Consider the following 27,236-nt stretch of genomic DNA (forward strand, 5'->3'; position numbering starts at 1 on the left):
GTTTGTTTCTCATATTGTATTTTTTCATTATATTTTTAGAATGTGCAGTATAATATAAATATTTTTATATTTTGTATGTAATTTATGACATTTATTATAATTTATATTTTTATTTATTGCATTTTTGTTGTTTTCATTGTTACTCTCGAAGTCCACGTTTGTCTAATGTTTGTAAGTTATGCAATACCGCACAAATATGCCTTAAAGATTTGATGATATCAACAGTAAAGAAATGACACTTCCATAAAATGGAATGGCCTGTATGAACGATAGAACAAGGTCTCAAACATCCAGCAGCTCCATGATGGAAGAGTGGAAGCTGTGAAGCTCTAGTGAACCTAAGAGGACGCCCAAGAGGATTAAGGTTGTGCTGGAAGATAATGGTATCCACAGCAAATATTGACACTTTGGGGATTAATGGCTGTGTGTTGACTTGACACTGACTACTTTACTTTGCATTAGAATGTCATTTATTCATTGTTGTCTCAGGAAAAGACGTAAGGACCTGGTTTTGGACTGAAAATATAGAGAAAAAGAACTTGCCTTAAAAGTTGGATGCATGATGTTTTGGTTTGATTAAAAAAAAACAACCTTGTTTTCATCGTCCATAAACCTGTGGCTCACGTCATCCAATGTAGCAAAGTGTTCATGCTAGACTCCTTATACTATTTCCTCTTTTTTGCTACTTCACTTGTCCGTGCCTGCATGCCTCCAGCATACCTCAACTTTTTGCATTTTTCTAGCCAATCATATGAACACAACTGCTCTTAGCTATAGTTACTGGTTACTTTCCCCAAAGACGTAATTCAATTTGTAATTCACAAATGTAATTGCCACGAAAAGTAATATTTGTGTTACTTTTTAGAGAACCCCTCAAATATGTAAGAGAATGTGAAGTTTGACGAAACATGACTCATGAGATTAACTTGCAGTGACTTGCAGTTCTCTACCACAGCACCAGTGGGCAGTGTTTTCCTGAGACTGAACATCTGCAGTTCTTGTTGGCTAGCTGTTTAGCTTCCTGTATAGTTGTAGTGAACGATGGCGACTGAAGCCACATCCAGATGATTGATATAGATATTGGTGCATAATAACACACCGCATTTCACTGTTGGTAACGTTTGAAATACAGTAAAGTCTAGTTATATCGATATCGGTTATAACGAATTACTGCTTATTATGATACTATTTTCATTTCCTGGCAAATTTCTAGTCTTTTATGATATAATTAGTTCCGTAGTACGATACCCGGTTATTATGATAATCCGGTTACTACGATGCCCTTTTCATCTCCCGCCAGCCAATTTGGTCTGCTTATATCGATACAAAAGCAGCTTAAATCAATCTTTGCTTAAGGATTTCAATACCAAAAAAGAACACGGCGAACGGCTGCTTCCAGTCAACTTTATTTTTCACACTTCCACCACCAGAGCACAGCACACACACCGATTCCCGCACTTCCTGGTTCACAGGTCATGCTCAACCCGCCCCACATAGCTGGCCAAACACATGCCTGCAACAGAAGAACCAACTGACATAGCATACACACCTATTCCAACGAAGACACAAGCGTACAAATACATGTATTTAATTGTGTTGTATTCAGATATCTTTTTATCGCTTGCAATAATCACTGTTTTTCATATGTACATGCTGGCGTTTGTGGTTTCTGTTGCAGGCATGTGTTTGGCCAGCTATGTGGGGCGGGTTGAGCATGACCTGTGAACCAGGAAGTGCGGGAATCGGTGTGTGTGCTGTGCTCTGGTGGTGGAAGTGTGAAAAATAAAGTTGACTGGAAGCAGCCGTTCGCCGTGTTCTTTTTTGGTATTGAAATCCTTAAGCAAAGATTGATTTAAGCTGCTCGACATTGTTCTATACTATAGAACAATGTCGAGTGCATTATTGCCCACTTTTAATGCAGTTCGGCGCAGGATCGGATATATCGACAGTCCGGTTATATGGATATTTTTTCCGACTCCCGACAATATCGATATAACGAGACATTACTGTAGTTTGAACTAGTTCTTCATAGCTTGTGGTGGTTGGGTGTTTGACGAAACCGATAAGCCCCAATAATTCATTGAGTTGAGTTTGTGATGCAGTTTGGCACATCGATTGAATGTATTTCCAATATACTTCCTATGTGTCTGTAAGTAATGTGCAATTGTAATTATAAGATACCTGTGTTTGGTTGAGAAATGTGGTACATATTTTTGGACTGATGTCAGTTATAGTTTACAAAGTATACTTTACTGGGTTCTTGTAGGAGTTGCATATGCTTTCACTATTCACACACACAAACGTATATATGCCTTGAGACCCATGAAGTGGATTTGACCATTGAGAACACAAACAGACAAGCCAAGACAGGCCTGCTGCTGTATAGACGTGCACACATGCACAGGAAGATGTTTCCACTGCCTGGTGGTGTTGATTTTACAACTATTTACAATGTTCTTGTTTTGTTGGTTTTCTGAAAACTACCACATTAGTACTGAAGATGTTGAAAATAAAAGCAATTGTACACGGTACCCGATATTTTAGACAATTTTGACTGATCTCTCAAGGCACAAGACACATACGTAGAACCTAAAACATAGGTAAGTTTCAGAAATAGTTGTTTAGATATTTGAACTGTCACAGGTTCAAGTATCTTAAAGGGGACCTATTATGCTTACCTATTATTCCCTTTGTATTGAGTTGTGGACTCCTATAGAGCAGTTACACATAATAACCAGCACACAAAGCTTCATAGTTCTTCCAGGATCTGCACCTATTCAGCTGTATTTCTTTGGATTCTGTGGTTCCCGCAAAAACGGTTTGTTTTCTTTTATTACAGTCACGTCCCGTCTGCAGGCACCCACTCCGCTGTGGTTGGTCACACTCACCGCTAGATGCGAACGGTATAGGAGTTGATAATAAACAGCAATGTATCTTTTTAAAATGTCGACTTTTAACATACAGCCATATGTGTTGGATTCCGAATCCAATCCGGAAGTAGAGACTGGATAGTCTGAACTTTCTCAAGAAAAGAGGTTACTTCAAGACGTCTCTCAATGATAGGTAGCTTTAGCATTTTAGCATTAGGTTTTTGTACAGCATCAGTAACGTGTAAGGTGTTGTGCCGGACTCCCAGTGTGCAAAAAACATGGGTAGAGCCACTGATTGTGGTGGGAAAAAGCTACTAGCAACCCTGCTCTCTGTATGCACACTCTATAATGCTACACAGACAAGCGCTTTTGCTCCATGACTTAAACAAAATAAAAACAGTTAGGACTGATAAATTGTTACTTACCGCTTACTCTTCTGACTCTTCTACAACCAAGTAACGTGGAAAAGGCGTCCGGCTTCAGCAGCAGTTTGTCGGCTAGTCCAGTTGAATACTGGCGGAAACCCGCTCCTCTATGACATCACAAAGAGACAGTTTTGCTGTTCCCTCTGGAACCCAGCATTTTGAGCCATCCCAAACTTCTTTCAGGGCTCACTTCCAAATGCTCAAACCTCATTATCGGAAACCTTGGCATCGTTTAACACGAGAATACAACATTCTAACTACATTTGTGGGTCAGAATAGTAGAAAAAGAAAAAGTAGAAAAATAGTAGTAATAGGTCCCCTTTTAATAACACAGTGTCTGCCAATAAATATTCTGGTCCTTGGATAAATGTAATTGAGGACGCATCAGTAATAAGTAAAAACTACGGATTGTTAATAGGAGTTATCATTCAGTATTTACTAATTAACTACTGAGTGTGTTCATTTATACAATGTGTACACATGCAATTTACATTATTTGCTGTGTCGTGTTCAGATCATGGTGGGCTAATTGAGGGGTGTCCAAAGTGCAGGCCGTAGCTTGTTTATTGGCCTAAACAAAAAACTGAAAACAGCAAAAATGGAAAATTAAAATAGAGAAAAAAACCATAGTTTTATCTTTATATATAAAGGGTTTCTTTAAGGCTTTTTAAAATCATGGTATCACATAACTGTGAGTGGGATTATCTAATAACTACCTGATGCAGTTGTATAATACAATGAAAGGCGCCCTCAAGTGGAGATATCCTGTAATTCAGATTAACACGTGTCCAATTGGTATAGCACGCTCATCATGCATGAAGAAACATCTGTGCATTACGGAAGTGGAGTTGACCAATCAGATCCCTCGGTTGATGGGACCGCTGTCTTGCGTGTCATTTCCTAGAGAATGCCGCCCCCTGGCGGACACTTCAGACGTTACATGGTTTAATTTTCCTGTTTAATTCGTTTTCATTTAAAAATAATAAACAATGGTGTTCAAAATAGCTTGTCATGAATATATTTATAATATATATAATTATATTATATATCTCTTTGCGTCCTGGTATGATTCTATGAGTCTATGTCCATAATAGGTTATATTACAAATGTAAAAGTCAATAATACATACAAACAGTATAAATACATTACATTGAAAAAGTGACGTCATTTCAGGCTACATTAAATTCTCATTACAAGGTACCTATTCGTCTTTGTAATAGTCTTATTAGACACTGAAATTAAAGCACCTATTTACAAATGGATTGCAGTCCTGTTAGAAATACTGTAGTCAATATTATTATGGATAGTTATACTTTATTCTCACATTTAACTGAAAATGAGATCCATTGCTAACATGGGTGCAGGTTTTGAGGGGCTAAGTGTTACCAATGACATGAATAATAAAATAACATCCTTAGATGGCCTGAGAGTTCATGTTCTGTGCCCTTAAGAGTTGGCCCCAGTCCTTGGCCCCCTGATGATATGGATCCTGGCTTCGTCGTCTATTTCCTCCAGGATTCTCTCCTGTTTGACGGACAAAATGGTGTAGCTGACTGGACAACACGTTAAAGGAAAGGCTCATATATGAACAGCAACTAAGCTTCTTATTTATATATTTTAAATATTACAAGTGCATAGTCAAACAAAGGAGGAGGTATAAACCTGCTCAGAAGGGAAGGTATTCTCAAATGACCCTATACAGAAAATAACATTGATCTTCCAAAGTGTCGTATCATATATGATTATATACTACAAACGTAAATAGTTATTATATTGTTCTACATTTGGTGTTACATCACTGGACTCCAGATTGAAGGACACGGCATAAAGGAAGGATACACATGCCGACGACAAATGCCCCAATACATAAGCCAGTCACAAGGTTCCTGCTGCGGATCCGTGCTGCGTTTTTCTTCCAGTAATCCAACTCTTGTCGGCGGCGAAGAAGCTGCGCTTCTGCCGCTGTCATTCGTTCAGCCAAGCTCTTCGCTGCTTTCTCCGCCATGACTTGTTTAGGTGTAACCGCGCATGCCGATGACGTAATTATTTACGGCATTCTGATTGGCTGAATGGTTAAAGACGTTGTTGATTGGCTGTTTGGCGGGGTTGGGGGAATTGGCGAAAGCTTATATACTGTACATTAAAGTTTTAAAAAAGTAGATGACGTAATTGTTTTAGGCATGGTGATTGGCTGAGCGGTTAAATAAGTTTTTGATGGCTGTTTTCGAGCGGTGTGGGTGGTAGGGAATTGGCGGAAGATCAGCTAAAATTACCTAAAATGTTAAAAAATTCCCGATGGACACTGCACAAGGTTCCAGAAGTATGTATACAGAAAATCTAGCCACATTATTAGAAATAAAATGTAGGAATTGTAGTTCCTGAAAAAGTACATGTTAAATTATAACATTTTGTTCCCTTTGCTGAAAGTGTAAACCTCCATTCAGAGGTTAAGAAATACAAATGTTCTTCATTCATTTATAAAATTAAGTACCATAAAACATATCCGATTTGACGTTGCGCGGACTCTCCTACTATACAGTAAAAACAGGTCTAAGACCTATATTATATTTTTCCCCAAATGCTTTTTTTGAAATCAGCATCAGTTTTCTCGAACTTAAACACAAATCTAAAAATTCAAATTAGACAAGTCTCACACAAATACTTAACACAGTATAAAATGTATAGATACCTGTCACTAATGAATTATAATATAAGATGATCCGTAAGATGATTGTTTTTTGTTTACACCAATGTCCAGCGGTTGCAGTTCTTTTGTCAATCCGCCTGGAATTCATGGAATGACTCCTCCTACATTCATTTGCTTCACTTGGTTTTTCACAGTAGCGGAGAGATGGGTACAATCTTGTTTTGCAGCCCCGAACACTGCGGACAATACAGTAATAATATCAATGGCCAATTTTTTTTTTGTAAATGTCGACCTGAAATCGTAGAACTCAACATCAAGCTTGTCAAGTTTAGAGCGGGCAGGGGAGCAATCCATGGGTCAAAAATAAACATTTTTATGCGCATACTGTAACTGCCTCTCAGTCAGTGTATGCTGTCAGTATTAAGTTCCTACTTATTTTCATTGTTGGTTCCTACCTAGATGTTAATAGTTAATAAGGCGGAACAAATTTGCTGTAAAATCGTCGTTTCCACATGTGCACGTTTAATCGTTACACCAATAGAAATTAAGATCAGTTGTTGCCACACTATTTAGAGCTCAAGGGCTAATAGGTGCTGAAGGATTAAAGATCATCTCTATAATTCCCTCCTAAGGCATGCATGCAGCCATTAAGTTCTCATGTTGGTTTTGTAAAAAATCCATCAGTAAACACAAGAACTAGTTGCTGTCTGATCGTTGTACATCCGAGGGAGTTACACCTATCAATTGGGGTGGTCCTACGTATTAAAGAGGAACTGCACTTTTTAAGGGCGGCACGGCGGTCTAGTGGTTAGCGCGCAGACCTCACAGCTAAGAGACCAGGGTTCAATTCGACCCTCGGCCATCTCTGTGTGGAGTTTGCATGTTCTCCCCGTGCATGCGTGGGTTTTCTCCGGGTACTCCGGTTTCCTCCCACATTCCAAAAACATGCTAGGTTAATTGGCGACTCCAAATTGTCCATAGGTATGAATGTGAGTGTGAATGGTTGTTTGTCTATATGTGCCCTGTGATTGGCTGGCGACCAGTCCAGGGTGTACCCCGCCTCTCGCCCGAAGACAGCTGGGATAGGCTCCAGCACCCCCGCGACCCTCGTGAGGAAAAGCGGCAGAAAATGAATTAACGCACTTTTTAAAAAGATTTTGCCAATCATTCACAATCATTATGTGAAACATGAACATATATTTATTTCTCTTTTCTGTGCATTATAACACAAGAAAACAGAATTTGAGCTACTGTAGCTTACAATGATGTCATTGGGATACACCTATTTCCACTATGAAGACCTCTAAAAAAAAAACCTTTGAACAACGTTGCATGGTTTGATATACAAGCTGTGATCTGTGTGATTATTTTTTTGGCGCATTGATACACATACTTATGCTAGTTCCTTCAATAAAAACAGCAGCAACCACACCTACGATGTCCGCTCTCTTTGGGATGGCTGTGTCTTCCAGCACAAGACATGCGCTCCAGTCCTCAGGTTAAAAATGCTGCAACAAGCATCTTGTTGACACTTTGTAGTGAAATGAAATAAGCTAGGTATCCACTCTTCCGTCTGTGAATGACTAGCGATTAGCAACGCTGCTACAATAATAATATTGTTGTAGCTAGGTTAATATACGTGTAAGTCGGGTATGTAAATTGAACACTGTTGGTGTTTTTTTAAAGCATCAAAATACAGTAAAGTCTCGTTATATCGATATCGGTTATATCGAAGTACTGCTTATTACGATACTATTTTCATTTCCCGGCAAATTTCTAGTCTTTTATGATATAATTAGTTCTGTTAGTACGATACCCGGTTATTATGATAATCCGGTTACTACGATGCCCTTTTCATCTCCCGCCAGCCAATTTGGTCTGCTTATATCGATACAAAAGCAGCTTAAATCAATCTTTGCTTAAGGATTTCAATACCAAAAAAGAACACGGCGAATGGCTGCTTCCAGTCAACTTTATTTTTCACACTTCCACCACCAGAGTGCAGCACACACACCGATTCCCGCACTTCCTGGTTCACAGGTCATGCTCAACCCGCCCCACATAGCTGGCCAAACACATGCCTGCAAAAGAAGAACCAACTGACATAGCATACACACCTATTCCAACGAAGACACAAGCGTACAAATACATGTATTTAATTGTGTTGTATTCAGATTTCTTTTTATCGCTTGCAATAATCACTGTTTTTCATATGTACATGCTGGCGTTCGTGGTTTCTCTCGTGTGTATAGATTCTATACACACGAGTATTGTGAACCAGGAAGTGCGGGAATCGTGTGTGTGCTGTGCTCTGGTGGTGGAAGTGTGAAAAATAAAGTTGACTGGAAGCAGCCGTTTGCCGTGTTCTTTTTTGGTATTGAAATCCTTAAGCAAAGATTGATTTAAGCTGCTCAACATTGTTCTATACTATAGAACAATGTCAAGTGCATTATTGCCCACTTTTAATGCAGTTCGGCGCAGGATCGGATATATCGACAGTCCGGTTATATCGATATTTTTTCCGACTCCCGACAATATCGATATAACGAGAATTTACTGTAGGTATTTCTCATGACGTTCTTTGCAAGGTAGCTGATATAAACTAATTTTCTCACGCTAGAATGCACAGAAAAGGGAAAGAAATACGTATTCATGTTTCACATAAGGATTGTGAATGATGGGCAAAGTTGCAAAAAAGTGCACTTCCTCTATAACCCCCACGAAAAGCTGTAGAACACTGAAAAACACATGTTCTCTTCTGTAGAACATTTAGAAAATTCTCTAAAAATAGACAAGAATGTATAGCTGTCAAAATTCTTAAGACACTGCACTTTTTGACTGTTCCTGTTTCAGTGTGCTTAATGGAGAACTGCACTTTTTCCTTACATGAAACATGAGCACACATTTTATTTCCCTTGTCTGTGCATTTTACAAGAGAAAACAACTTAGTATGAGCTAGCTAACAATGCCCGTCATTGGGACATACCTATTTCAACTACAAAGCCCTCATAGAAAAACAATGTTTTATCATTGGATGTACATGCTGTGGTGCTTACGCTACTTCCGTCAACAACAGTAGCACAGAAACATTGACACTTACAATGTCCGCTCTCATTGGAATAGCTGTGTCTTCCAGCACAACATGTGTGCTCCAGTCCTCAGGTAAAATCGAGAGCTCGGTATCCACGGGACACTCAATGGAACACTTTTTTTGTGAGGGCTTTAGTGTAAAAATAGTTACTTCCCATGACGTCCATTGTTAGCTAGCACATATTAACTTCCTTTAATATGTATTGATGTTTCACATAATGACTGTGAATGATGGGCAAAATAAAAAAATTGAGATTCCCCTTTAATGAACAAATCAAGGGAACTTTAAAAATACACAAAGGTTTAATGTGAAGCATTTTTGTAGCTAAAAGGAATTATTGTTTAACGTCATGGAAGAATAAGGAGCTCACATCTCAGTCATAGGATGCTCTCACGTTCTGGGAAGGCACGAGTGGGGAGACATGGAAAGAGTTGGGAAGATTCTTAGCATACTCCACAAGCTCATATGATTCTCGGATGTCTGTCAGACCGTACCAAAACACGGTCCATTCCCCATTTACAAAGCTACCATCACAATGCTTGAAGTACCTACAGGAGATACAAAGAGAAAAGAACATGTAACTGGAGGTATATAAATCTATAAATGCTGTCTTTGTGTATTCCTTACCAGGGATTAACCTTATTGGTGGTTCTGGACCTCCAGAAGAGTTTACTGAGATCTTCTCTGATACACTCCAGCATGGCGTCACCGGTGCCCTGGCCCTGCTCACTGCTGCTCACCACCAACTTATCAAGGTAAGGCGTGTTCACCACTTCCTTGGTGACAATGCCTGCAGCTGTATAGCTGAACAGAAAGAAATTATGAGTCAGTCCCTCACCAGCCATGAATGTCGCTGCATGTCACTGATGGTAACATGCATACTATATAAAAAAAGTGGTATTTTCACGTACCCTTCACAGAGATAGACAGAATGCAGCCGCCCTTTTAGAGAGTCAATGTAATCTTTCTGTAGAGTTTTATCGAATGCCTCGTTGATGAGAGACAAAAGACGTTCCACATCGATCCCATCAAAGGAATTATACCTACACAGTTGTACACAATGCAAAAGATTGAGACTGTGGGGATGAGACTAGGAATTATTTGATTCCCTGACAATTTTAAAACATGGATAATCCAGAATATCAACAAAAGATCCAGAAAAAACACATGAAATGAGTTGGTATTTGTGTGAAAGTATCTCCAAACACAATGTGATGTAATACTTAGTGGAAAAAACCTTGCTGGCAAGCACAGAGCTCTAGCATTACATGGTTTGATATACATGCTACGATCATGCATTAACACATACACTAATGATAACGTGTAATAGTTGCAGTATCTTGCAACTTTTGGTGATTTAAAACACTACCAAAGCTTTTTTTTTGGTGCATTGATACACTTATGCTAGTTCCTTCAATAAAAACAGCAGCAACAACACTTATGATGTCTGTTCTTCTTCAAATGGCTGTGTCTTCCAGCACAAGACATGTGCTGCAGTCCTCAGGTAAAAAATGCTGATGGCAAACGAGCATCTTGTTAAGTCTTTGTAGCGAAATCCACTCATCCATCTGGGACTGAGACTAGAGATTAGCGGTTTGCACACATCTGAAGAGGGATTTTGGCCCATTCAGCTTTACAGATACCCCCAACCCATAAGAATTTACGGTGAAGCCGTCCTGTACTCTTAAGTGAGAAACAGCCCAGATTTTGTTCAGATTAAATGTTTTTCTTAGGGTTATATTCAACTTTGCACTTTGGGCGTGTGACTAATCACAGAAGAGTGGGCATGCCCAGAGGCGGGCCGAATACATTAAAACAGACTGTTTTGGACGAAAGCACAAATCAAAGGAAATACAGCTGGAATAGGTGCATATTCTGGAAGATCTAGAACTTTTTCTTTGTGGGTTATTGTGGGTAGCAGCTCTATAGGAGACCACAACTCAATACAAAGGGTCGAAAAATTAGCATAATATGTCCCCTTTAAATATCGTGTTTAATGATCAGGAAAAAATCTGACACCAATATCGAGCAATATCACATTTTAAGGCTATATAATTATCGGTACCAATAATAATCGGACATCCATTGATTTCAGTGTTTTTCTTCTGGATTTTTTTTGTGTCTCTTTAAAAGAAAAATAGTTTTTACCGGTGTATGGGGTTTCTGTTTTTAAAGAGCGATCCAGACCCTGAAACAGAAGTAAAGACAGACATCGAAAAAGCAGATGTACAAAAGGGATAACATTAAGCACAATTCAAACACATTCAAAAGGCAAAGTCAGTCTGCACCTCTGTGACTGAACAGTTCCGTCAGCAGTGTGTCAGCCGAGGTGATGACTGCAGAGGACTCCGTAGGCAGATAGTTGAGCAGTCTGGCAATACCGGCTACCCTGTGACGCTCTGCAGCACTTAGCCATGGTGCTGTAGACAGACGAGGGAGGTTGCCAGGCAGCGACACTGTACCCAGCACCTGTAACACAAACAGGCTATTAAGTAGCACCATCATTACATTTAAGCTGCTGCAGTTCATTGGCTGTGACCTGTATAGTCGTGCGGTTCGAATTTACATACATATTTTAATGAATAGCTCACGCTGTTTTGTGGTTGAATATGGCCTAGGACGCAACTTCCTATCCTGCACACATCTGGAATAACTTATCGAACGGACGTCCTCGATAGGCGTGTTATTGTGACACACAGGCTGGATGACAAGAGTGTTCACTCTGTGCGCATTGGTTCTATTAGTGGAATGAACTGAGAGAGTGGGCTCTCATATCATTCAGCCTCTTTGTGGAGGCGGGGCTACTAGCTACGTAGCTACTCCCTTAGCTACAGTTAGCCAGCATACGCTAACATGAATGACAACACAAAAGTGTTTTTAAGGTGAATGCCACAGCCCCATTGTGGGAATATTTTGGTTTTAAACACCATTCCTTATGTCTCCCAACTAGTAGTGCGCCAAAGAAAAGGAAAGTCATCACCATGGAAGTGAAAATGAATATGATGAAAAGCTGAGAGATAGGACACACACCCACCAATATTGGCCGTTCTTTCGGTCCCAACCGCTTGACTGTTGTTTCCATCATTAAGGATAAAGATTATTGAACGCTAAAGCGGTCATGGATTCTGTGCGCTGCTACACGGAGATCTGGGAGAAGAGGAGAGGAAATTATCCTGCCAGACTAGCGTGGGATAAGCTCAGGGATAAAAAATACGCAGTAGTTCTCTTTTTATTATAACATTTTCCTGCTGGAAAAGTTACCTTGCCCTGCAGGTAACGCCATCACTTTCTATTTCAAAAATAATAATAATTACAGTCAAACCTCAATTTTCAAACCTCAATTGTTCAAATGTTTTAGAAAACTATTTTCACCAATGTCTTGATTATCGTAGAATATTCTGAGGAACATACTACTCTCTGTACTGTATCATTTTGTGAAACTGAGTGCCCAAACACATTGATTTTTGCAGGTAAGACTAATTTTTTTCTCTATAGGAAAAAGCGGTAGAAAATGAATGAATGAATGAATGAATGAATGAATGAATATATTTCCTTGAGGAAACCATTTTTTAGGAATAAATAACAAAACTCGAGGTACTAATATACAGTGCATCCGGAAAGTATTCACAGCGCTTCACTTTTTCTACATTTTGTCATGTTACAGCCTCATTCCAAACTGTATTAAATTAATCTCTTACCTCAAAATTCTACACAAAATACTCCATTATGACAATGTGAAAAAAGTTTTGAATTTATTAAAAATAGAAAACCAAAAAATCACATTTACATAAGTATTCACAGCCTTTGCCATGAAGCTCAAAATTGAGCTCAGGTGCATCTTTTTTCCACTGATCATCCTTGAGATCTTTCTACAGCTTAATTGGAGTCCACCTGCAGTAAATTCAGTTGATTGGACGTGATTTGGAAATATAATAACTGTCTATATAAGGTCCCACAGTTGACTGTGCATGTCAGAGCACAAACACCAAGCATGAAGTCAAAAGAACTGTCTGTAGACCTGCGAGACAGGATTGTCTTGAGGCACAAATCTGGGGAAGGATACAGAAACATTTCTGCTGCTTTGAAGGTCCCAATGAGCACAGTGGCCTCCGTTATTCGTAAATGGAAGACGTTTGGAACCACCAGGACTCTTCCTAGAGCTGGCCGGCCTTCTAAACTGAGCGATCGGGGAAGAAGGGCCTTAGTCAGGGAGGTGACCAAGGCCCCGATGGTCACTCTGTCAGAGCTCCAGCGTTCCTCTGTGGAGAGAGGAGAGCCTTCCAGAAGGACAACCATCTCTGCAGCAATCCACCAATCAGGCCTGTATGGTAGAGTGGCCAGACGAAAGCCACTCCTTAGTAAAAGGAACATGGCAGCCCGTCTGGAATTTGCCAAAAAGCACCTGGATGACTCTCAGACCATGAGAAACAAAATTCTCTGGTCTGGATGAGACAAAGATTGAACTCTTTGGTGTGAATGCCAGGCGCCATGTTTGGAGGAAACCAGGCACTGCTCATCACCAGGCCAATACCATCCCTACAGTGAAGCATGGTGGTGGCAGCATCATGCTGTGGGGATGTTTTTCAGCAGCAGGAACTGCAGACTAGTCAGGATAGAAGGAAAAATGAATGCAGCAATATATAGAGATATCCTGGATGAAAACCTGCTCCAGAGCGCTCTTGACCTCAGTAGACTGGTCATGTACCTTGACCATATAGACAGTAGACATTAGCACACAGCCAAGATCTCAAAAGATTGGCTTCAGAACCACTCCGTGAATGTCCTGGAGTGGCCCAGCCAGAGTCCAGACTTGAATCCGATCGAACATCTCTGGAGAGATCTGAAAATGGCTGTGCACAGACGTCTCCCATCCAACCTGATGGAGCTTGAGACTTATTGCAAAGAAGAATGGGCAAAACTGCCTAAAGATAGGTGTGCTAAACTTGTGGGATCATATTCAAAAAGACTTGAGGCTGTAATTGCTGCCAAAGGTGGATCAACAAAGTATTAAGCAAAGGCTGTGAATACTTATGTAAATATGATTTTTTTGTTTTCTATTTTTAATAAATTCAAAACATGTCAAAAAAATCTTTTTTCATATTGTCATAATGGAGTATTTTGTGTAGAATTTTGAGGTAAGAGATTAATTTAATTCAGTTTGGAATGAGGCTGTAACATGACAAAATGTAGAAAAAGTGAAGCACTGTGAATACTTTCCGGATGCACTGTAGATAAAGTGGATACAAGAAATCTGTGAAAATGTGGGGTCGAACCACAAATAGGCAGGGATTTACTGTGCATTGATTACAATTAGTAAATGGTAACATCCATGCCTTGTTTTCCTGGTCTCGCAGACCTCCAGATTTGGTCAAGAACATGACTTTGTGTGGCTGCAGGGCACGAGAAACTGCTGCTGTAACTTCCATCGGGTCCAGAATTACTGAGCAACCTTGGTTATTCTTCCCAACAGGGCAAACCAAAGGAATCATCCCACATTTTAGACACCATTGGAGAAGGCTGGTATCAACGGCAACAGACGGTAGAGCACTATCGAGAGGAGATTCAGAGATGTTAGGAAGTGGTAAGAAAGAAGACCAAATTCTATATACATATACAGTGGTGTGAAATAGTGTTTGCCCGCTTCCTGATTTATTTTTGTTTTGCATCTTTGTCACACTTAATAGTTTCTGATCATCAAAGAAATGTAAATATTAGTCAATGACAACACACCTGCATACAAAATAAAGTTCTTAAATGAAACTTTTTATTATGTGTGGAAAAGTGATAGCAGCAACAGCTGCAATCAAGTATTTGTGATAACTTGCAATGCGTCTCTTCCAGCACTGTGGAGGAATTTTGTCCCACTCATCTTTGTAGAATTGTTGTCATTCAGCCACATTGGAGGGTTTTCCAGCATGAAGCGCCTTTTTAAGGTCATGCCACAGCATCTCAATAGGATTCAGGTCAGGACTTTGACTAGGCCACTCCAAAGTCTTCATTTGGTTTTTCTTCAGCCATTCAGAGGTGGACTTGCTGGTGTTTTGGATCATTGTCCTGCTAAAGAACCCAAGTTGGTTTCAGCTTGAGGTCACCAACAGATGGCCAGATATTCTCCTTCAGGATTTTTTTGGTAGACAACTGAATTCATGGTTCCATTTATATAAGTCTTCCGGGTCCTGAAGAAGCAAAGCAGCCCCTGACCATCACACTACCACCACCATATTTTACTGTTGGCATGATGTTCTTTTTCTGAAATGTGACGTGACTTCTACACCAGATGTAATTGGGACACTATTTTTTTTGTCTCGTCAGACCACACAGTATTTTCCAAAAGTCTTGGGGGTCTTCTGGCAAAACTAAGATGAGCCCTAATGTACTTCTTGTTCAGCGGTGGTTTTGGTCTTGGAACTCTGCCATGCAGGCCGTTTTTGCCCAGTGTATTTCTTATAATGGGGTCATGAACACTGACTGAGGAAAGTCTGGCTTTTAGTTCTTTGGATGTTGTTGTGGGGTCTTTTGTGACCTCTGGATGAGTTGTTGCTGTGCACACGTTCATCAGTGTTCCATGTTTTCGTGACTTGTGGATAATCTCACTGTGGTTCGCTGGAGTCCCAAAGCTTTAGACATAAGCATTTCCAGACTGACAGATCTCAATTAATCACAGTTAGGTGTTAACAGGGGGAATCATTTTTCACAAAGTTTCATTTAAAAACTGCATTTAAATTTTTTTTTGATGATCAAAAACATTTAAGTGTGACCAACATACAAAAAAATGAAGAAATTAACAAGAGAGGGGGAACACTTTCCCCACCACTGTATAGCATATATCTCATTCCTCACCTACTTCCACGTGGAGGTTCATGCAGCATTATGAAGGCCTCAGCTGAGAAGAACGGCAGGACAGTAGCTGCCTGCTGTTGCAGAACTTCAGTCAGCTGCTGACCTCGTTCCACCAGACCCTCTGTACTCTGGGAAATTCCCATTGCTGGAACATACCCAGACATGCCCATGACCACGACAAGCTTCATGCCCATCCTCTGGAGGAAAGACAGTCCAAAGGCCAGGCACTGAACCATTTCCCTGCTGTCAAACACGGAGCTGTCTACCTGGGGAAGACATCAAGATGAATATGAATTTGTATTATGAAGTGAATGTATTGTGATAGAGGGAAAACAAAATATGGTTCAATAACACAGAGATCTCCTGACTGTGAGGGCAACATGCTAATAACTCGAACACTGTGCGGCCCCTGGCACAGTCTATAATATAAATAAATAAAAATAGTACTCCAACAGGGCATTTTAATAATGGTGATATGGAACTGTATATACCCAATGTAATGATGGAAATAATAATGATATTACTTTAACAAACAAAAAAAGTTGACTTCCTCATTGTCCTTGTTTACCCGTCTATATTTTGTTGTACGGTAGTTTATCTTGCTTAAAAATAAGCATGACAGTCCTTGAAAGAACTCCCTTTAAAGTTGTATTGCACACATATTTGGTATTTTCATTAATGGCCCAGGAGGAAACAATGAAAAAGAGCATGTTTTCAACACTTTCCCAAAGAAATGACGGCCAGGACAGGGCGTGATAATGGGATCAGCCGCTAATATTAAACATACCTGAACTACAGCAAAGGGTGACTTCGTAGAAGTTGCTCGAAGGAAGTGTGTGAGCCAGTATCGGGCTTCCCGGGGGTCTCCGCCAACTTCGCTGAGAAAAGCCTTCACGTCTCGGTATATCATGCTGGCTTGGGTCCTGCCCGAGGAGGACCAGGAAACACCGGGCTCTAGTAGACCGCAAGCCGCCGTCCTCTTTTCCTCCACCCCAGTCCCGTCCGTGCCCAACGTACGCGTCCGGGGACGGAATATAGTCAACTGTGAGGTTCTTGACAGGTACTTACCCGCCGAAACCAAAGCCCTGCATCTGGAGGGTGCACAGTTGGCCATGTTGCCTGCTGTGACACTCTTCAGTGCCTCAGCTGTCATTCACAAGATCTGGCAGGATCGATTCACATATCAACATTATCGATACCACAGTATCAGGTGTCCGGAGTCACTATTTTTGATATTTACTAACGTCAGGTCTCTCTAGCTACCGTTTGATTTTATAATAATTAGACAATAATAACATTAGACATATGTTTAAAGCCAATTTGTGTTTTTATTAGTTATTGCATTTAGCGTTTTGTAGTTTACGTGGTATCACATTAATACCAAAATTGCAGTATCACTCATTTCTATCGTCCAGCCGGGCATGGGCGGGGCTAATGGGGTGCTTTGTCCAATAAAGGCACATGATAATGTCAGCGCCTAGTCAGCAGTCATGTTGTTGGAGTCCTCAGTCACGCTTCTATCTATAATGCAGTATATCAGAATGTCATCAGCCGTTTATGACTACTAAGTAGTTTGTGTGGCTGGCAGACAAATAAAGAGACAAAAACACAATTGTCATTACAAAAGTTGTTTTTTGTCAAACGAAGTGGTAAAATCGGAAAATGAAATGAATATGCTAATTCTTTAGGGACGGATAGCATAGCTAACGTCCATTTTATTCCATTAACTACGGCTTCTCATAGAGATCAATGTAAGTCAGACTGCACAGTTTTTATCTCGGTTTGATAAAAACTGGATGTAGGTGTTTGTCTGAGGTATGGTTTGCTATGTAACAACCATTGGGAGTTATTTATCTCGGAAGTTCCAATCTGTGAATATGTTACGAACTTTACTGCAGTGGGGGTTGTGTGTGCAGCATTTTCATCTTGCGTGTATTTCATGGTGTGTGTGTTTTTGATTTTGGATTATTTTTGTCTATGGAGCGTAAGGATGTTGCTCCTGTTGACCATCGCAATAAATATGATAGATGAACGACATTGTGTATGTGTGTATGTGTGTGTGTGAGTGCGAAAAAAGACACTCTCGCTTGGTGAGGAGTCTTTTGGCGCCACCTGCTGGTTTGCATGTGAAACTCCAATATAAGACGGCGTGTCTTCATTTTGCGTTATTTATCCACACTCTGACCTGATATCCTAACTTTGACATGCATGGTACTTTTCCTGTGTTGATTGCGTAATTAAAGTACTTGTATGGCGGGCCAAGATGAATACTTGTTGAGTACTTAGGTAGTACTTGCTATCAATGTCTGTCATCTGCAAGAAAACACATGCTCTCTCTCTCCCTCGCCCTCTCTCTCTTCTCAGGCACGCACTGTGTAATAATCTTCAGGAAGTCATTATCGTACATGTGATTTTCTTTCTTTCTTTTTTTTCCACAAAAAACAACATTCCACTCCATTCTGTGGCTAGTATGGATAACTTAATTTAGTGTATTTCCTTCTGCCACAGTACAAATGCAGTAACTGTAACATGACAACTGAGGTGTCCAAAGTGAGGCCTTTATTGGCCCAGGGTGCAAAAAAATAAAATAAAAAAATAACTTCAAATGAAGGTAATTTTTAGTAATTGATTGATTCATTCATTCATTTTCTACCGCTTATTCTCACATAAAGATGAAACTGGACCTTCACCCATTCGTGGTAAGGTTAATATTACTACAATATAATATTCATATATTATAGTATTACTAACACAAATTTTCCGGGTTTACTTGTGTTCGTTGTGCAAATGAAAGATCATGTGTTTTTATCAGGCACAAGAATTGGATGAGGCCTTTGTTGACAAAGATACACAACCCTAAAGCATAGTAGAGAAGAGGAATCGCCTCAAACCAAAAATTGTTAAGAAAAAAATGTTTTTGAATAAAAATCAATAAAATCTCCCATGTTCTGTCCAAGTTACACAAGCATACATCTTAATACATCTTCCTAGTTACACAAGCACTTTCACTGAGCCCATGCCAGGTTACATAAAACCATGATGAAGCATGATACATGGCATTTATGGACAAGAAAACATTCAGTATTTTATATATATACACTGTATATTTTTATCTCACACTTTGTAGATTAATCATTTGGTGGTCATAGTGGTTAGCACGCAGACCTCACAGCTAGGAGACCGGAGTTCAATCCCATCCTCGTCCATCTCTGTGTGGCGTTTGCATGTTCTCCCCGTGCATGCGTGGGTTTTCTCTGGGGACTCCGGTTTCCTCCCACATTCCAAAAACATGCTAGGTTAATTGGCGACTCCAAATTGTCCATAGGTATGAATGTGAGTGTGAATGGTTGTTTGTCTATATGTGCCCTGTGATTGGCTGGCGACCAGTCCAGGGTGTAGCTCGCCTGCACAGAAAGCCCACGCATGCACAGGGATAACATGCAAACTCCACACAAAGATGGCCAAGGATTGAAGTGAACTCCGGTCTCCTAGCACGCGCTGACCACTCGTCCGCCATGCAGCCTTTAGTAATCGAATTAGTACCAAATGTACGCCTTCATGAATGTAATTAATTGCCAAGGAAAGTAAGTATAAATCCACATATATATTTAAAAGCTGCCAGGTGAAGACCTGTGAGGTATCTTTGTCTTAAACTACACACTCTCAGGTATTTGTCTTCTAGCACAGTTGTGCATTGGGGCCTCCCACTCCTTTTTCTGTCCTTGTCAGACCCAGTTTGTGCTGCTCTCTGAAGGGAGTAGTTAACAGCATGGTAAGAGATTTTTTAGATGGGTTTTCAAATAATCTATTAGCCTTAAAAAATTATGAACTTGGATTAGCAGCCATACCAGGAGATTGATGCAGAGGACTGACATTTGTTGATAAGAAGGCCTCTAAGCAAAAATGTAGATTGTTCTTTGAAAATCATCAGATTAATTTTAATTGTTTGTGGAATGGAAAAAAAATGTTTTTGAAATGCATGAAAATGTTTTTCTTTGGAAAACAAAGAAATTTGCAAGTGATCCCAATGTAAATTCTGGTGTTTACTCACTAAATTTTGAGAGAAAAGCAGACATATATAAACTGCATCAGATAACAAGCCGCACATGTCCACATCATCAAATGACATATTTCGTGAGCACAAGTCCGTGAGGACCATGCAGCTCTTTATTTGACAAGAGCCAATCATGAGCTATGAACAAACTACCAACAAGTTTGAAAAAAAACCTTTGGAAAACACAGGAGGTCACAGGCGGTCATTACTCAACATAACATGGTGCCATCCAAAAAAGACCGAAACTTAACACTCAAAAGTTACCTACAAATTTTACAAGTACAAATATAAGTGTATAAAAAACAATTTTAACATTTTCCCATAATGCATTTTGTCCCAGCAAAGCATTTAATTGGTTATTCCCGCTCGGGTGCTGCAATGATGTCAGCCTCCCTGTAGTCTCCGGCCTCCTCGAACTCCCTCTGGTTGGACAGAGGCGGCATTGCAGCGCCCCGGCCGGAATAACGACTTAATGCTTTGCTAGGAGGAAATGCATTATGGGAAAAAGTTACAATTGTTTTTTTTTAATATTATTATTTTAACCCTTATACAGTGGCTGTTGAGCGAGGTTTCATAAGATTAAAGAGTTTGACTTGAATTCTCTACCAAGCATCCAGATTTGCTGATATAGATGTCAGTGCGTTATAACGCACCACATTTCAACGTTACCAACTTAGTAACTGAGCCACATACATATGGTAAAACACAGCTGCATGAGCATTGAAGCTATACAGACACACAAAGCGTAGGGAACACTTCAAATAAAAACAAAAAATGGACAAAATGAAAGCAAAACGGCGTCCGTGGCTAAGTACTACATAGAATGTTTTGGCGTACACACAATTAAAGGGAAGTACCTTGAATGTCAGTCCAAAATAAGGCACATTTACAATAGTCACACTGTACACAGGACACATGAAGGACATATAAATGTAAAAGAAATACAGTTGAAAAGCCATTTTGAGAAATGCTGCAAACGTTTGACAGACAAAAATGACCAAAATTAAATTTGCAATGTTGTCAATTGCAATTTGCATTGAGAGATTTGACTTCCAGGAAAGACTGGATGACAACCGTGAAAGTATGGTGACGAATGGAGAGCCAGTGGATAGCACGGAGAGACGGCTGCCGGGGCAGTGAAGGCTAGCATCCTGAGTTGCAGCCCCCGTGAGGGAGCACCCAGACTTTGCTACGGAAAGCCCTAAAGAAAGATACCCCCAGGGGTGCCCGAGAGGGGGGGAGGATGAGCACCCCAAACAGACGGATCTCCCGGCAGCAGACATACGCGACGGATTATCGACTACAACAGCAACCTGTTTTTGCGGCAAGGTCTGTAAGAACCTGAGAGGCCTGAGAATCCACCAGGCCAGGATGGGCTGCACGAGGAAGAAGCAAGTCGAGCAACGCACAGAGCCAGCACCCAGTACTGGTGAGACGGAGGAGGAGCAGGAACCGGAGTCACCCCACAGTGTCCAGAACCTCCAAGCTCAACATGCTGCACCAAGCAAATCATCTGAACATCGCCAGGTCTTATGGCCAATGGTTGTTATGGTCATCTCCCTCCGACGAGCTGAGTGGCACAGGAGAAGGGGCAGAGAGAGGGTGCGCAAGCGCACTGCCTTCATAGCTAATCCCTTCGGATTTACCAAGCAGCTGCTGGGGCAAAAACGGAGTGGGACCCTTACTTGCCCAGAAAAGGAGATAAACCAACACCTCAGTGATACATACAGTGACAACAGGAGAGAGGAGGATCTGCCCCCCTGCAGAGAAATAACCACACCACCAGAACCCTCCTTCCAGTTCAACATCAAAGAGCCCTCCTTGGTAGAAGTCAGGAACACTGTCCGAGCAGCACGGACAAGCGCAGCCCCAGGCCCAAGTGGAGTGCCGTATAAAGAGTACAAGCACTGCCCAAGACTCCTGGAGAGGTTGTGGAGACTCATCAAGGTGGTATGGCGGAGAGGGAAGGTCGCCAAGCAGTGGCGACATGCAGAGGGCGTCTGGATACCAAAGGAGGAAAATGCAAGCAACATCACGCAGTTCCACACCATCTCCCTGCTCAGCGTGGAGGGCAAAATGTTTTTCAAGATTCTCGCCAACCGGCTAACTGAGTACCTCCTGAGGAATTCTTACATAGACACCACGGTGCAGAAGGGAGGAATTCCAGGCATGCCAGGCTGTTTGGAACACACAGGGGTGGTCACCCAGCTGATCCGGGAGGCAAGAGAAAGCAGAGGAAATCTGGCAGTCCTTTGGCTTGAGCTTGCCAATGCCTACGGATCCATTCCACACAAACTGGTAACAACAGCTTTGACAACACACCACGTTCCAGAGAAGATCACTGAACTCATACAGGACTACTACAGCAGCTTCAGTCTGAGGTTCACCTCTGGGACAGCAACATCGGCATGGCACCGCCTTGAGAAGGGCATCATCACTGGTTGCACCATATCAGTGACGCTCTTTGCACTGCCGATGAATATGCTTGTCAAGGCAGCAGAGGTGGATTGTAGGGGCCCCCTGTCCAAATCCGGCATTCGCCAACCTCCGATCCGAGCCTTCATGGACGATCTGACGGTCACAGCAACATCAGTGACAGGGTGCAGGTGGCTTCTCTGTGGACTGGAAAGGAGCATCACTTGGGCGAGGATGATGTTCAAACCAGCCAATTCCAGGTCCCTGGTCCTGAGGAAGGGGAAAGTTGAGGATAAACACCGCTTCAACTTGAATGGAGTCCCCATTCCATCACTGTCGGAGAAGCCTGTGAAAAGCCTGGGGAAGATCTTCGACAGCACTCTGAAAGACAAGGCAGCGGTGCAGTCAGCCAACGCAGAGTTGAAGACCTGGCTATCAGTAGTGGACAAGTCGGGCCTCCCGGGGAAGTTCAAGGCATGGATATACCAGCATGGTATCCTGCCGAGACTCCTGTGGCCACTACTGATCTATGAAGTCCCAGTATCCATTGTGGAGGGCTTCGAACGCAACATCAGCCAGTACCTGCGCAGGTGGCTAGGCTTGCCAAAGAGTCTAAGCAGCATCGCCCTGTATGGGAATACCAACAAGCTGCAACTCCCCTTTACTGGCCTGACCGAGGAGTTCAAAGTCACCAGAGCCAGAGAGGTGCTGCTGTACAGGGACTCAGCCGACACCAGAGTCTCCTCCGCAGGCATCACAGTTAGAACGGGGAGGAAGTGGCGGGCGCAAGAGGCAGTTGACCAGGCTGAAGCAAGACTAAGGCATGGCGTCTTAGTAGGGTCAGTGGCAGTTGGACGAGCTGGTCTTGGTAGCCACACAAGACCACGCTACGACAAGAGACGACGAGAGAGACGTCAGATGGTGCAGGGAGAGATCCGTACAGAGGTGGAAGAGGAACGCCGAACCAGGACAGTGGCCATGCGCCAGCAAGGAGCATGGACTAATTGGGACCAGGCATCGGCACGGAAGATCACCTGGTCAGAACTTTGGAAGTCGGAACCAGCCAGACTCAAGTTCCTGATTCAGGCAGTGTACGATGTGCTCCCAAGTCCATCAAACCTTCATTGCTGGGGGCTAGCAGAAACCCCAGCATGCCCACTGTGCTCGGCACGGGGTTCCCTGGAGCACATCCTGAGCTGCTGCCCGAAAGCCCTGGGAGAGGGGAGATACACGTGGCGCCATGACCAGGTGCTGAAGGCAGTAGCAGACACCATCTGCACCGGGATCCAGCAGAGCAAGCACCAGCCCCCGGGTAGGCAGAACATCACCTTCGTCAGGGCTGGGGAGAAACACCCGGCAGGACATAAAGTCCCGACTGGACTGCTAGCCACAGCCCGTGACTGGAGGTTGCTCGTGGACCTCGGGAGGAAACTTAAGTTTCCAGAGCACATAGCCAGGACGTCACTGAGGCCAGACCTGGTCTTAACATCGGACGCAACAAAACAAGCGGTGCTGCTGGAACTTACAGTCCCCTGGGAAGACCGGATGGAGGAGGCCCACGAGCGGAAGAAGGCCAAATACCTGGAGCTGGTGGAGTTGTGTAGAGAGAGAGGCTGGAGGGCCTGCTGTGAGCCAGTAGAAAGTAGGCTGCAGAGGCTTTCCAGGGCAGTCGTTACATCGAGCACTCAAGCTCCTTGGCATCAGAGGGCTGCAAAAAGAAGGGCCACCAAAAACATCAGCGAGGCGGCCGAAAAAGCCTTGAGGTGGCTGTGGATCAAGAGGGGAGACGCATGGAGTAGCACGCTGCTTGGACACAAACCGGGGCCTGATCACCCCCGGTTGGGTCGCCTAGGTGAGGGTGTCTGAAGATCAAAGACCCGAAACACCCAATGACCCTAGGTCCTTCACTGAGGATGTGTCCAAGCCACACCCTTGAGGTGTTTCATCAATCAATCTGCATTAAACTGTGGGGACATACTAAGATATGCGTCGTACAAACCCATTAACTTTAATTCCATGACTTTATGAAGGGGCTCCTCGAAGCTAAATATATAAATCGCAGATCTCTGAAGTTTTTTAAAATTATTTTTCTTTATTCTATTTTGTCTAATCTCCGATATATTAAAACAGGAAGAGAGGGGCACATCAAAAGGATGAAAGAAAACATGTTGGAATTTTTGTTGGAAAGCAGCAATTAAAGGAAGTGTTACCAGATGCTTAATCTGGTAAAACAGATTTTTAATCAAGACTTAATGAAGGTAATATTTAGTCAAAATGAATGATTTATCCCATGCTGTTTTAGAACGTCCAGTATAAGCATAAATACACTGATAAATTGTCATTGATTAGGGCTAACACAAACATCTGTATACCGCTCAGCCTAATAAGGCATATGTTGTGTCAATTTTCTCCAAACAATGTAAACCTACTTTAGGACTGTAGGACCACCCTTGCGTGGCCAGATGTCCGATAATGATCATGTTTGTATGATAATTTCACCCACTGTACAATGAATAATAATTTAAAAAATCCATTAATGTGGGATAATTTGACCCCCTCAATACATGGCTTCATCGCTGCTCTGATGGCGTGCATTGCTTATTAACAGCCAGGTGAGGGTGCTGTTCTACCAGTGTATCCATCTGTTTTCTTTGCCACTTGTCCTCATTGGGGTCGCTCGGGTATGCTGGAGCCTGTCAGCTGACTTTGGCCAGAGGTAGGGTACACCCTGGACTGGTGGCCAGCCAATCACAGGGCACATATAAACAAACAACCATTCACACTCACATTCATACCTATGGACAATTTGGAGTCGCCAATTAACCTAGCATGTTTTTGGAATGTGGGAGGAAGCAGGAGTACCCGGAGAAAACCCACGCATGCACGGGGAGAACATGCAAACTCCTCACAGAGATGCTAATCACTAGGCCAAAACTGCACATAAGCTATACCATACATGGTTTTTGACAAGAGTATACCAACACATTACAGACATGAATAAAACATTTATTATTTATTATCAGGTTTGCAGGGGGTGCTGGAGCCTATCCCAGCTGTTTCCAGGCCAGAGGTAGGGTACACTCTTGACTGGTCGCCAGCCAATCACAGGACACAGCATCAGGTTTGGCAAAATGAAAGTAAATATAACATAAACACTATGTAAGTTTAATTTAAATTAATTTGATCGGACTCAGGGGCGAGTGGTTAGCGCGCAGACCTCACAGCTAGGAGACCAAGGTTCAATTCCACCCTGGGCCATCTCTGTGTAGAGTTTGCATGTTTTCCCCATGCATGCGTGGGTTTTCTCCGGGTACTCCGGTTTGCTCCCACATTCCAAAAACATGCTAGGTTAATTGGCGACTCCAAATTGTCCATAGGTATGAATGTGAGTGTGAATGGTTGTTTGTCTATATGTGCCCTGTGATTGGCTGGCCACCAGTCCAGGGTGTACCTCGCCTCTCGCCCCAAAACAGCTGGGACCCCTGCGATCCTCGTGAGGATAAGCGGTAAAAAAATGAATGAATGAATGAATAATTTGTCTCATTGTGTTTTGGGAAACATGTGAGTTAGCCCCAGGTAAAAGTACGTAAAAAGCATAAAAACATAATACAAACATAAAATATCTGTTAATACAGTATGCGACTATAACTAAGTAATGTGTACAACGCAAGGCAGCTGAACAATTTTAGGTCAAAATGCACGGAGGGAAAGTTCCAAGTGACTACAAAATGAGCCATAGTACATGCATGAAAGGTTTATGAGTCACAAAGAACTCCACTAATGAGTGTAACAACAGGAAGAGTGACATCTCTGTGAGAAAGATACTCGATGTGCTAAGTCATCCTGCTCTTAGGTGAGATAAAATGAATTTCCACCAATAAGGGCAATGTTCATACATTTTCAAATGAACTCCTAAATATGATTTTTTTAACCATTATTGAATCCCTGTAGACATGAAATAACACCCATATCGTCACCTTTATAATCGTATTACCTAATATGGTGAACATGACAACCGATAATAAGACGCATGTCTTGAACGTAATGTGTGTCGATCACATGGCATTAAGATCAACATCAGTCCATCATTACTGTGATAGACTAAACCATTTTTACAAACAGAAGAGCTGCCTGTGGTCTTTTCGAGGTGCATTGATACGCATAATCTTCTGTCAACAGAAGATTATGTTCTGTCAACAACAACAACAGCAGCTGCGACAATGCTAACGATGTCCGCGTTCCTTGGGATGGCTGTGGATCCAGCACAAGAAGTGACAGACTCTTCTTGAGTCTTTGTAGCGAAATTGAGAGCTGTCAGCAAGGTGACGGGTTACTTAGCATCAATGCGCAGAGGAAACAAGTTTCTGTAGTGTTTTAAATGATACTACAACTATTACATGTTAAAATCAGTGTTTATTGCATGTTCTTATTCATTGTTTGTTCTCTTTTATCTTGTATTTTATATTTGTGTTTTTATCTTCTGTACAGCGACTTTGGGTGTCCTGAAAGGCGCTTTGAAATAAAATGTATTATTATTATATGTGTTAATGCATGATCACAGAACATATATCAAACAATGCAACATTGTTAGAAATAGGTGTATCCCAATGAGAGCATTGTAAGCTAGCTTATATTAACTCTTTTTTCGTGTTATAATGCACAGAAAAGGGGTAGAAATATGTTTTGTGTACTGAAGAGGTAGTGAATTGGATATACAGGTTATATCATATTTTGAAGTCTTATGCAGCGACCATGTTTTGATCGGACAAATCTTAAGTACCTTTGATTTGCTGTAGAATTACTACGGCCCCTGCTTGGACTGCGGCAGCTGTTGAGCTCCAATGGAAAAATGCTTGATGAGTGAAAAGGGATGCGGAGCTAAGATTGCAAGGTT

At 41.8% G+C, this 27,236-nt stretch overlaps 2 protein-coding genes and 1 pseudogene across 2 annotated transcripts; 1 reads left to right on the forward strand and 2 right to left on the reverse strand.

The window, feature by feature from the left end:
* Positions 1-4,589: 4,589 nt before the first annotated feature.
* coa3b (cytochrome C oxidase assembly factor 3b) lies at positions 4,590-5,333 on the reverse strand. Its single transcript, XM_058049626.2, has 2 exons — positions 5,135-5,333; positions 4,590-4,848 (listed from the first exon to the last, which is right to left on the reverse strand). The coding sequence occupies exons 1-2, from the start codon at positions 5,298-5,300 to the stop codon at positions 4,742-4,744; spliced, it is 273 nt and encodes a 90-aa protein (XP_057905609.2). The 5' UTR covers positions 5,301-5,333; the 3' UTR covers positions 4,590-4,741.
* Positions 5,334-9,276: 3,943 nt separating this feature from the next.
* nags (N-acetylglutamate synthase) lies at positions 9,277-17,005 on the reverse strand. Its single transcript, XM_058049931.2, has 8 exons — positions 16,661-17,005; positions 15,874-16,139; positions 14,367-14,580; positions 11,322-11,502; positions 11,182-11,221; positions 9,945-10,076; positions 9,661-9,837; positions 9,277-9,581 (listed from the first exon to the last, which is right to left on the reverse strand). The coding sequence occupies exons 1-8, from the start codon at positions 16,985-16,987 to the stop codon at positions 9,407-9,409; spliced, it is 1,512 nt and encodes a 503-aa protein (XP_057905914.2). The 5' UTR covers positions 16,988-17,005; the 3' UTR covers positions 9,277-9,406.
* A 4,293-nt stretch (positions 17,006-21,298) lies between these two features.
* LOC131138512 (uncharacterized) lies at positions 21,299-24,217 on the forward strand (annotated as a pseudogene).
* Positions 24,218-27,236: the final 3,019 nt, after the last annotated feature.

This window comes from Doryrhamphus excisus, linkage group LG16 (assembly GCF_037039965.1).
Source record: "Doryrhamphus excisus strain RoL-2023G ecotype Guam linkage group LG16, RoL_Dexc_Guam_v1.1, whole genome shotgun sequence".
Classification (NCBI taxonomy): domain Eukaryota; kingdom Metazoa; phylum Chordata; class Actinopteri; order Syngnathiformes; family Syngnathidae; genus Doryrhamphus; species Doryrhamphus excisus.

Coding starts and splice junctions, on each gene's coding strand:
- nags (XM_058049931.2), bottom strand. CDS start 16,987: ATGGCCAACTGTGCACCCTCCAGATGCAGGGCTTTGGTTTCGGCGGGT. Junction 11,222..11,321: donor GGAACTGTTCAGTCACAGAG/GTGCAGACTGAC, acceptor CTTCTGTTTCAG/GGTCTGGATCGCTCTTTAAA. Junction 10,077..11,181: donor AACAGAAACCCCATACACCG/GTAAAAACTATT, acceptor ACAACTGTGTAG/GTATAATTCCTTTGATGGGA.
- coa3b (XM_058049626.2), bottom strand. CDS start 5,300: ATGGCGGAGAAAGCAGCGAAGAGCTTGGCTGAACGAATGACAGCGGCA. Junction 4,849..5,134: donor GGCATTTGTCGTCGGCATGT/GTATCCTTCCTT, acceptor CGTGTTGTCCAG/TCAGCTACACCATTTTGTCC.